Genomic DNA, 11,923 nt, shown 5'->3' with positions numbered 1-11,923 from the left:
GCGAAGCACTAAGCCTGGAGTCGCCGAAACTCGTGCTGAGACAGCCGAAAATATCTACCGTCGACACTCCTGAATATCACGGCTTTTATTTCCCGAAAAATCCGAAAACAGGCGATTGCATCGCTACCAAGGGACGCACGGCACCTTTATTCGCCCCCGTGCAGAATTCTCCACTCCTGGAAACTACCAAAAACTTTAAAATGCTGGACAGCGCAGCAACTCCGAAAGAGATCAATCAGCTTAGAATGTGCGAAGCACTAAGCCTGGAGTCGCCGAAACTCGTGCTGAGACAGCCGAAAATATCTACCGTCGACACTCCTGAATATCACGGCTTTTATTTCCCGAAAAATCCGAAAACAGGCGATTGCATCGCTACCAAGGGACGCACGGCACCTTTATTCGCCCCCGTGCAGAATTCTCCCGAATTAAAGATGCACACACGCAGAAGCTGCCTGACTCAAACCCCGCCTACATTTGACAGCGGGGAGGAGGATGATACTGTATTCCTCTGTTCAGACACAGACCTGTGCCCAAGCCTATCCTTTCCCCGCAATCTCCTGAATTGATGGATCGTAACAACCAAAAATCAGAACATGGGGACCGTAATCTTGACATGCCTGCGAATTCAGTTAGCCCGGAATTGAATCTTCCGAGAGGTCAGCTTTCGGAACAATCTTTTTGCGAAATAACGGTCAATCAGTACGATAGCCTCCCGTTATATGTGAAGCGCCTGCTGCCGTTTGATAGCGTCAACGGATATTTGAGGAGTGTTGTGAGTACGTCTACTGCTGCACACGGAGGTAAGTATCCTAGAGTCACAACCGAAGATGAAATCGCCAAGGCAACGGCGCTTGGTGGTAAAACCAAGTCTTTTATTTACGCTCTCAAGTTTTTGGGCATTGTGAAGGAATTTGAGGGACGTCTTTCTACGAAATTCTCTTGTAAATATGCTGCATGTTTTTCTGTGTTGATGTCCGAAGCGCGGTCCGCTTGGGGTGCTGTGTAAGGCTGGGCACAATGTTTCTAGTACTCAATCTGAATCGAGGATTGTTTCTTTTGAGTACTGAAACTATCCGCTAGGGTGGAGTGAAAATGACTTTTTTTTTTCAAATCGAAAAAAGGGCTTCCTCAATCCTGACAAATGACCTAAAACTTCAATATAAAGTGACTTCAGGGTGTTGCCCCCATTTTCCAGCCGGCAACCCCCCAATTTCTGCGCGTGGGGGGGGGGTAAAATGGCCCATCTCGGCAACCGCTGGTCGTAGAGTCATGATATATAGCTCAAAATCTGCGGAAGCATCATGTTTCTATCTGTCTTCAGAAGAAAGTTTTCTCTATTGTGAACACAAAATGAGTTATAGCCAAAAAACAATATATACGCACATTTTTGTTGAAATTCAGCATTTATTCTGACGAATTGTGATCTGTCATCAGATTGTTGATATACAATGTTCTTTCCAATTCTCTACTAGTTGCTGACGATTACCCCTGACGAGTGTCAGCCGAAAATATTCGGGTTCATTTCAATATGAATATACTATTTAATTGTATATTGAAGTTCTGTACCTCCAAGAAGCTCTTCATCAGTTTTTTTGAAACTAAAAGTAACACACTGAAAATACCGAATATTGGGCCCATAATACAAATATATTCACAACACAGTCCTTTTAAAATCGGTTCAAAACATAATGAAACACCCACATTTAATGGCTTATTGAAAATGCATTTTTGTGTCAAATTTTTTCATCAGTTTACGAGACTTAATTTTTTGGCAATTGAGATGCCATCTCGTCTTTCAAATCCCGAAACTTGTGCTGATGCTTCTGTTACGAGCTTTACATGTCGTTCCACTGTTTGATTGTGGCATGGATGAAACAAAATCAGAGGCTTCTCGCGGCATTCTTCCAACTCTGCATCAGTTAAGTGCTCAATCGCTGGAGAAAGTTGTTGATATAAGGTTCAATATCAACCAACTCGTTGTATGCCTTTGCTTCCAAGTTCAACTTTGGGACGCAGAATGAAACACTCACATTCAACGACTTATTGAAAATGCATTCTTTTGTCAAGTTTTTTCATCAGTCTACGAGACTTAATTTTTCGGCGAATGAGGCCATCTCGTCTTTGAAATCCCGAAACTTGTGCTGATGCTTCTGTTACGAGCTTTACATGTCGTCCCATGCACTGTTTGATTGTGGCATGGATGAAACAAAATCAGAGGCTTCTCGCGGCATTCTTCTAACTCTGCATCAGTTAAGTGCTCAATCGTTGGAGGAAGTTGTTGATAAGGTTCAATATCAACCAATTCGTGGTATGCCTTGGCTTTGGGACACAGAATAAACGAATAGGACCCCAGTTCAATAGGTTGGAACTGCTATGACTTTCAATGTCCACAAGTGAATTTTATTCAGCGGCATGTTTTCGAAACGCAAGCACCTTGGTCACACCCTTATTTCGTATGTCTTGTCTTCATTATCATCTACCAACATTGCAATCATAATATTTTCGGGGTGTGCGGAATGACCGTTTCTTATCACCACATTCAAAGCAATTTTTCGAACGTTTCGGTCAGAGAAATTCAAAACCTGTTGAATCAAGTTGAAGATGTTTCTGGGTCCATGTGTTATATGTTTGTTTCCCTTGATCTCAAACCAAGTCGGAAAATATACTTCAAGGTAAAAACGAACCAGAATCTCCAGGTTCAAAGGCGGTTCATCAACTGTTACATAATACCGTAAAACTCTGCACTGCATCCTAAAGTTAGCCATCTTGAATGCGCAACCGGTGGTCCAACCTCCAAGTAAGCCAGATCATCTTCAGCATTTCCTTGAATAATTGCCCAGCACATTTATAAGCATATAACTGATCCTTACTTAAGCCACTAACAATTTCCGATGGGAGCTTTGGAAACGCCATAAGTGGTGGCGAGAGCTTTTTGAATTGAGTAACTGACCAACAAGATACACTTCCACGTAGTTTTTTTCAATTGGGTGTGACCAAGGTGCTGGCGACTCGAAAACATGCCGCTGAATAAAATTCACTCCTGGACATTGAGAGTCATAGCGGCTCCAACCAATTGAACTGCGGTCCTGTTCGTTTAGTCTGCGTCCCAAAGTTGAACTTGGAAGCAAAGGCATACCACGAGTTGGTTGATATTGAACCTTATATCAACAACTTTCTCCAGCGATTGAGCACTTAACTGATGCAGAGTTGGAAGAATGCCGCGAGAAGCCTCTGATTTTGTTTCATCCATGGGTCAGTACATTTCAGGTGCTCCATGCCAAATTCCCACCTTCTTGAAACGTCATGAAAATTGGCATGCTTACAGAGCTTTGTTTTCTGATTTCAGAAATCCAAATTTCATCAAAAAAGGTCGACTAGAACCGAAGGTATGACCGTCCAAAAATTGCCATTTTTGTGATCGCTCAAGCGGAAAAAATGGCAGAAATATATACATGTAACTTAAATTTGCCATAATTCGATCAAATTAAGGCTGTTGAGGGCGAAACTTTCACACTTGGTCATTTACAGCACACTTGATGCATTTTCACCGTCTTTGACACCTGGGGCTGACTAGTTCGACCTTTGAACCCATGCTTTTATTTATAACTTTTGAAGGCACTCATGCATGACATCAGTTTTAATTGTAGATATCTCATGGCTAAGAGGTGGTATCATCAAGTGTAAGATATCATTGGAAAGCTCTCGGAAAGCACTTTCAAAATCAACAATAATATTAGTGGATATTTCATCTTCAAATCTAAATTTTTTTTTTGTAAACAAGTGTTGAAAAAATTGTTGAATTTCGAAATATCGAATATCCAGTCATTTTATTGTTGAATTTGATAGTCCTTGTCAAGAGCTTTCCAATGACACCTTACACTTGATGACACCACCTCTTAGCCAAAATATATTTGCAATTAAAAATGACCTCACACGTGAGCGATTTTTGAAGACATGAACAGAATCATGGGGTTGAAGGTCAGACTATGCAACCCCAGGTGTCGAAGAAGGGGACAAAGTATCAAGTAGGATGTAAATGAACAAGTGTGAAAGTGTCACCCTCAACGACCCTAATTTGACCAAAATATAGCAAATTTAAATTGCATGTGTAAATTTCTGATGTTTTTTCCGTTTGAGCGAGCACAATAACAGCAATTTTTGAACGTCCACATCTTTGGCTGTACTTGACCGATTTTTATAAAATTTGTTTTTCTGATATCAGAAAGAAAAGTTTTCCAGGCTTACCAATTTTCATGAAAATCTGAGAATGTGGGGGCACATTTAAAATTTTTCTGGAGCACCTGACATAATCTTACCCCCATGCCACAATCAAACAGTGCATGGGACGACATGTAAAGCTCGTAACAGAAGCATCAGCACAAGTTTCGGGATTTCAAAGACGAGATGGCCTCATTCGCTGAAAAATTAAGTCTCGTAAACTGATGAAAAAACTTGACAAAAGAATGCATTTTCAATAAGTCGTTAAATGTGAGTGTTTCATTATGATGTTTTGAACCGATTTTAAAAGGACTGTCTTGTGAATATATTTGTAATATGGGCCCAATATTCGGTATTGCCAGTGTGTTACTTTTCTTTTAAAAAAACTAATGACAGATCACAATTCGTCAGAATAAATCCTGAATTTCAACAAAAATGTGCGTATATATTGTTTTTTGGCTATAACTCATTTTGTGTTCACAATAGAGAAAACTTTCTTCTGAAGACAGATAAAAACATGATGCTTCCACAGATTTTGAGCTATATATCATGACTCTACGACCAGCGGTTGCAGAGATGGGCCATTTTATCCCCCCCCCCCACTCGCAGAAATTTGGGGGTTGCCGGCTGGAAAATGGGGGCAACACCTGAAGTCACTTTTTATTGAAGTTTTAGGTCATTTGTCAGGATTGAGGAAGCCCTTTTTTTGATTTGAAAAAAAAAGTCATTTTCACTCCACCCTACTATGCGCTGCTTGCCACTAACAGTTAATTTATTAGCTTCGACAGTATTTTCTACTGTTATGACGTCGTGATCAGTGGTGCTCGACTCGAAGCCCTCGACTCGACTCAGGTGCTCTATTTTGCCCAGCCCTGCTTGTTACACTTGTCTATATGTCTTGGTCTTGATTGCTACTATGTACTTATACGTTTCAATGCTAGCCTGTCATTTACTTAAATATTTTCGAATGTATGCTTCGTTAGATTCTGGAAAGTTGACCTTTTCAATTTTTTTTTTTGTAATAGGGATGTTAATATTCCTTCCTTCACATTTATCGCTACGATTCCATGTTTTCGCTTGGTGTACTACGTGATAGTTCCCCATATATCCGTAGATCTGGGGATTGTTTTTGTCCAGTATAGACATTATGATGAATCGTTGAAAACGCCTGCTGCTCAATTCTTCCATGCCGAATTCGCTTGAGAAATGTAATCCTGAGAGGTTCTTTACCTGGGTTCGAACAAAGCCATAGGGTTCTGTGAGTCATGTCTTCGCATCCGAGAAAGAGGACATACAAACAGGAACTTTATACCGCCAACTCTGATCGATGGTAAATTGGCTGAAAGAGGTCAATTTCTCACGCCAATCGGGGCCGCAACTACCGCACCCAAGCAAGCTTGCAATGGCTCAATTATTTCGTGAATCATCAAACAAGAACATATCATGACGCAGATATAGCTTATGATCAGTTCAGTTTTATCAGATCAATGCACCACAAGATTGCGGCACAATGAAAAGATAGGAAGGTGTCGAAACGACTTGGAATAGCCTAAACCTAAACCCGAGCCCGAAAACAATAATACCGAGTGCCGTATAACTACACTTCACTTTATTACTCCGTGAAATATTCATTTCCAAATTTATTAATACAATATTTTTGCATTGATTTCATAATGATAGTTATTACATTGGAAGTGTCAAATTCACCAACTGCCGATTTCAACGTACGGAATTCACTGCAACCGTTTGAAATAGAGGCGCATTGCAGAAACTAATTCAATTCACTTCAATACACCACAAGGCTGCGATGCAATGAAAGATAACCGAGCTCAAGTTGACACAAAACAAATACAGCAGAAGTAAACAAATGCACAGTCACTTTCATGCACTCGAAATATATAATTTTGTTTTGATTTGGTGGATTACCAATAAAGTATGTAATTACCGTGATGAATATTTGGTACATCGACGAGCGAAACACTGCGTAGACAATGAATCAGCAGATTCGTATTTATGACGTGTTCATATTCCGGCGGCTTCACAGTAGTCTCTATTCCTGTAACACTGTATAGGGTACATGTCCAATTGTATTTTGGTGCTGACTATCGCTGTAGGTGAGGAATGCTTTAGTAGGGAAGAAAGACGTGAAGGTTACATGGCGTTTAATTACCTTCTGTGAATATTAGCTGCTTCTGGTGGAGCTGGCGTCTAATGCTGCTCTCAAAACTTGTGAAAAATACTATGGGCCTCTCACGAAACCTGCCGGTACTTGAACTGGCTTGCTAGAGTCGCGTCGTCCTTTCAGACTACCCGCCCGGCAAAGGTAAAGACGCAGTGGAAGGGTACTTTGCCAAATTGCAAAAGTCCGTGTTCGATTTGACCGGAATCCTGAAGAACGCCGGACGGCCGAACCTTGCGTTTTCGTGGACTGTGAAATGCGTAGGTCTCGCCCTGCGCAGGCTAGCCGATCTCCATAATGTAAACGTAAGTGCAGATAGCTTCTAATTTGAAATTTCACTATAGCGAGTCGTTGAGACAACATACGGAAACCTTTTGACAGCAATCTCCGAGATGATCGAATATATTAATTTATCAGCGGGTGTCTTTGAGGTGGTTTGATAGTGAGGGCTGAATCACCAAAGCTATGGTCGCGTCTAATTTCTCTGGTGGAGAGTAATTTCCTAATATTAGTACATTCGACACTGTATTGTGACTCTAGACAATCTCATTTTGAGGCCTAACCACTCGAGTGGTACGATTTTCAGGTAACTTTGACTAAAGTACCACTACATATGGAATTTTGGCAACTGAGGCGGGACCTTTGGATGTCTTCTTCCCTAATTAATTGCGACTGAAATTGTAGAAACTGGACAGCGTATCCAGTAAAGGGTTTTGGCAATATTTGTTGTTCCCGCAGAATGACAACCAATCTTACGACGTCAATCAGCTCTTGCTAAAAACGATCGATCGCCTTAGCAGCGTGCTGCCCGATTATGTGAAAGAATGTATAAGGAAGGTATGTGTCGTTGAACTATTTATCGGATTCAGCCGGTTTACAACTGTCAGTGACTTTTTGTGTTAGAACCTGCTGATAAAAAGATGTGAATCCCACCACTGACCATTTTTTATACCCGAAATCACGCATTTTTGCATGTTCGTTGTTCATAAATAGGGCTAGTGTATGTCATCAACCGAATGCTATCGTAACGCTGAAAAAAGTTTCGACGTCCCACGTGTAGCGCACAGCAAATACCTTCTCTTTCTGATATAGTTGAGAATGTATGTATTTCCCATAACTAATTTTAATAGGTTTCTATATACTTTTGAGTCTGATTCTAAATGGGAATTCACCCCTGCAATCTTAAATTTGATTGCAGTTGAATCCGTTGTTTAGTAAGAGTCTGGGTTAAGACATCTAGATTTGTTGCTTGCAGACGCTACGCGGCGATAACATCGACGTTGGCTTGTTATCGGGACTGCTGACGTTGCTACCCATCTCTACGGTGCAATCTCTGCTACGTACTGAGTTGGATCAGGTCGGAAACAGCCCGAAACGTATCATGGTAGGTTTTTCTCTTTTTTTTCAAGTATCGTCAAATCTTGCAATTAGTGATGAATGTTATACTTCCCTGTATAATTCTCAGAGCATCGCGAGGGCCGGCGTGCAGATACTGGTGCTGAATTCGTTGCATTCCGAAGTGCACAGCCTGGAAAAGCTGTTTGTCGATGCCCAGTGGAGCGAAAAGTTCAAATTTCTTACGGTAGCGTTTGATCTGCAACTGGTGAAATTTATAGGGTTGGGCACAGTGATTTGAGCACTTGCATCTGAATCGAGCATTAAGTCTAATGATTCTAGTCGAATAGTGAGGGATGATACTGAAATTTTATGCTCCTTGACACTAGGAGTTAATTTATCAATGAGAAATATAGTCTCAAGAGATTCTTGGAGGTACAGCCCTTCAATCTACAATTGAATGGTATATTCATATTGAAATGAACCAGAATATTGTCGGCTGACAATCGTCAGGGGTAATCGTCAGCAACTAGCAGAGAATTGGTAAGAACAGTAGGCTATATATCAACAATCGTATCACCAGCCCTAGAAATTTATGTCGTGAGGGCACATATCCATAAATTGTGCCACACATCTCAAGGCTGATTTTAATACGATAGATCCCGTTCGACCGTAATGCCGTGTCGGAACAAACCGGAAAATTGAAGACTTTTCGAGTGTTGCTTCATCATCCTAACTCGACCGGGAAAATGATAAAGGAATTTTGCTTGTGAGTACAGCGATTTTGTTGATAAGTTTGTGGCCTGTGATTTTTGGGAATAGGCACGCGCACATTTGCGCCGCCGAACTTGTTGGGGTCTTTTCCCTCTTTAACCGTTGTGCCTGTTTGTTATTGTGCACGCCTGCCTCTCAACATTGCCCCCGGCGGGCAATATCGCTCACTTTAGCAAAGAATGATTTAGCGGGTAGGAAACGGCATCTGTGAACGTCGAAAAAACAGGATTGGTTTTCAAGATCAACTGTGACATGGTCTGAAACGTTGGTGTAACCCGTGAGAGAGACCAATCATCCAATGACCGTGTGTTTGAGCCTCCGCATTGTTCTCTCACAAAATAAATTGACCGCTTACGAAGTGATCGAAGCTTACAGCTTACGCTGTCGTAAAGTAGTATAGTAAAGTATTTTTTGAAGTTCATAGGTCACTAATATTGTCACTTGACTATATTGCGGACATGTTGCATGTTGTCGCTGGGCTAAGTTTGCGAGGACTGGGCTATTCGACGCATGGACATATCGATATCGAAAGCTGCGACCGACATACGTCGATCATTTCGTGCCTAGGTTTCATAGTCGACGGTCTGACTGCGAGCGCAAACGCAATGTCGCATATGTTGATTGTTGAACGACACTTTGTCTCGTAATCACGAATATAGTTCGACTCAATCTGATACATTAGGTATTCTTCCATTTTCACAAAAGGGCAACAATAATAAAAACAAGAAATCGAGTGACAACATGTTGCGCCAAGCTTGTTACAATTTTTTTTCTACTTTGATAAATATATTCTGCTTTATTGTAGTGTACGGAGATATACCGATATGTGAATGGCTGATCACACAACGTATAGTGTCATTGTTAAGCTTTATATATTTGCATTCACTGATGGTGGATCCGTACTGAAACGGTGAATTCGCTCAATACTTGCATAAGCGCCTTTACTTTCTCTCGATGAAAACACGACATGTAGGGTTCAGCCGTTTCCTTCACAATGAAGCAGTTATGCTGTAAAAGCTTCTGTGAAGCAGATGTTGTTTGTTCATCATGTATTTCGTACCTCAACATGTCCTGAATTAATCTTAAATCATCACCTGCCAAACTACTACCAAACTATTAACAATGCGCACTCAGAATTCCCGCCGGTAGCAGACTTCTTGAACACCTGATCAGCAAGATGCTGTTGTCGTGACCATTGAAGCATAGCCGATTAGCCAATCAAACGCTTTGACCAAATTCTTAACGGCTTTCCCGTAAGCTTCTTTCAGGCTAATTGTTGTTTTTTATCAACAATCTATAGAACGAGACACAATCACGGAGACTTTTGAGATTTTCCAAATTTTGGACAACCCTAGTGTACATTAGGGTTGTCCAAAATTTGGAAAATCTTACAAATCCTCCGTTGTAATGTCTTATTCTATAGATTATTGATAAAAAACGACACTGAGCCTGAAAGAAGCTCACAGAAAGGCCGTTAAGATTTCGTGCAAAGCGTTTGAAAGTAGCTGCCGAAGAATGGGCGAACAAGCAATCACGAAACCACGGCTCTTGATTGGCTAATCGGCTATGCTTCAATGACCACGACAGCAGCAGCTTGCTGTGTAGGTGATCAAGGAGTCTGCTACCGGCGGCTATTCTGAAAGCGCATTTAATGTAGGTTGACGGATAATGATTTAGGATAATTCAGGGTATGTTGAGGTACGAAATACATGATGAACAAACAACAGCTGCTTCACCAAAACGTCTAAAGCCAGACCGCTTTATTGTGAAGGGAACCGCCATAGCCTATATGCCTTGTTTTCAACGAGAGAAAGCATAAGCACTTATGCAAGTAGAGACGGATTCCTAGTTCCAGAAAGAATATATCATTATTGAATACAAATATAAAGCTCAACAATAACACTATAATCTGTGTGATCTTATTGGGCTCAGGTTGTAGTACATAGTTGAAGTTTTGAAAGCTCTAAGGATCCACTGAATCAGCGGGTTATGCTTGGCACTTTTCAGATGCTTGCATCAAAATGTATTCACTTGCAAGTGTTGTCAAAGTCCTTGATGATGACGCAGAAAAGAGGTGTAAAAGCAAGTACATACTATACTGGACATGATATGTCAAAGTCCTTATTAATCGCGCAGAAAGGGGGTGTAAAGGTAGGGTGTAAGGTAGGCACAGACAATGTTGCATAGTGCATAGCATCCAGCATAGTTTGTACATCATATCAAGCATAGTCTGTGCTTGCATTTAAGCCTCGTTTTTGCGGCATCATTCGGGACGACTTTGAAAACAATTACAAGTGAATTCAATTTGCTGTTAACATCTGATAAGGGCCAAGCCTAACCGTCTGATTCAGTCGATCCCTAGAGCATTCAAAACTTCAATTATGTACTACAACCTGAGCCCAATAAGATCACACAAATTATTGTGTCATTGTTAAGCTTTATCTTTGTATTCAATAATGATATAGCCTTTCTGAAACTAGCAATCCGTCACTATTTGCATAAGCGCCTATGCTTTCCGTCGTTGAAAACAAGGCATATAGGCTACGGTGGTTTTCTTCACAATAAAGCGGTCTGGCTTTAGACGTTTTTGTGAAACAGCTGTTGTTTGTTCATCATGTATTTCGTACCTCAACATATCCTGAATCAATCCTAAATCATTATCTGTCAACCTACATACAATGCGCATTCAGAATCGCCGCCGGTAGCAGACTCTTTGTTCACCTACACAGCAGGCTGCTGCTGTCGTGGTCATTGAAGCATAGCAGATTAGCCAATCAAGAGTCGTGGTTTTGTGATTGCTAGTCTTCTCGCCGTTCTATGGTCGGTGGCACGCCCATTCTTCAGCAGCAACTTTCAAACGCTTTGCACGAAATCTTAACGGCCTTCCTGTGAGCTTCTTTCGGGCTCAGTGTCGTTTTTTATCAATAATCTATAGAATAAGACATTACAACGGAGGATTCGTAAGATTTTCCAAATTATGGACAACCCTAGTGTACATTTAACTTCATATTCGTTCATAGGTTCAAAATCAATGACCAGTCAATCTGTATCTCAGACAGCTAGCAAAATGCAATAGCGTAGGCATGCCACATACTTCGAAAAGGTAACTTGACTTGAAATGTGACTTGGCTCGACTCCAAAAACTGATTGACTTGACTTGCCTCGAGTCAAAATATGCAATGACTCGTGACTCGAAGGTAGTGACTTGATTCCAACACTGCAACTAACTACTGTTTTTTTACTTAATTCTTGTTCTAGTTGCGCATTTGGAAAAGCGTGCAGTTCTAGTTGCGAGTTTTCAAAAGGTCAAGTTGTGCATTGAAAAAAAAGTAGTTGCAATACAATTGGAAACATACATGGCGGCGTGAATTGTGATAAAGGTGTTTGGGGTCGAAATCACTCCCTTTTCAAAGCCAA

At 41.0% G+C, this 11,923-nt stretch overlaps 1 protein-coding gene across 1 annotated transcript; it reads left to right on the top strand.

Annotated features, from left to right (window-relative positions):
* Positions 1-613: 613 nt before the first annotated feature.
* On the top strand, positions 614-8,520 carry LOC145459723 (uncharacterized). The gene is made up of 6 exons (XM_080338276.1): positions 614-772; positions 6,505-6,702; positions 7,136-7,234; positions 7,653-7,781; positions 7,863-7,979; positions 8,392-8,520. Exons 1-6 carry the CDS (start codon positions 614-616, stop codon positions 8,503-8,505), a joined length of 816 nt encoding a protein of 271 aa, XP_080194402.1. The 3' UTR covers positions 8,506-8,520.
* Positions 8,521-11,923: the final 3,403 nt, after the last annotated feature.

The sequence above is a fragment of the Botryllus schlosseri genome, unplaced genomic scaffold (genome assembly GCF_051294905.1).
Source record: "Botryllus schlosseri isolate E-star unplaced genomic scaffold, Bs_hap1 Bs17a, whole genome shotgun sequence".
Classification (NCBI taxonomy): Eukaryota; Metazoa; Chordata; class Ascidiacea; order Stolidobranchia; family Styelidae; genus Botryllus; species Botryllus schlosseri.
Note: the sequence above shows the minus strand (reverse complement) of the source record. Positions and strands in the feature narration are given on the sequence as shown.

Bases quoted from the DNA above. Each gene is read 5' to 3' on its own strand.
- LOC145459723 (XM_080338276.1), top strand. From the start codon at position 614: ATGCCTGCGAATTCAGTTAGCCCGGAATTGAATCTTCCGAGAGGTCAG. The intron at 773-6,504 runs GTGAGTACGTCT...CTGGCTTGCTAG, and splicing joins ACGGATATTTGAGGAGTGTT to AGTCGCGTCGTCCTTTCAGA. The intron at 6,703-7,135 runs GTAAGTGCAGAT...TTGTTCCCGCAG, and splicing joins CCGATCTCCATAATGTAAAC to AATGACAACCAATCTTACGA.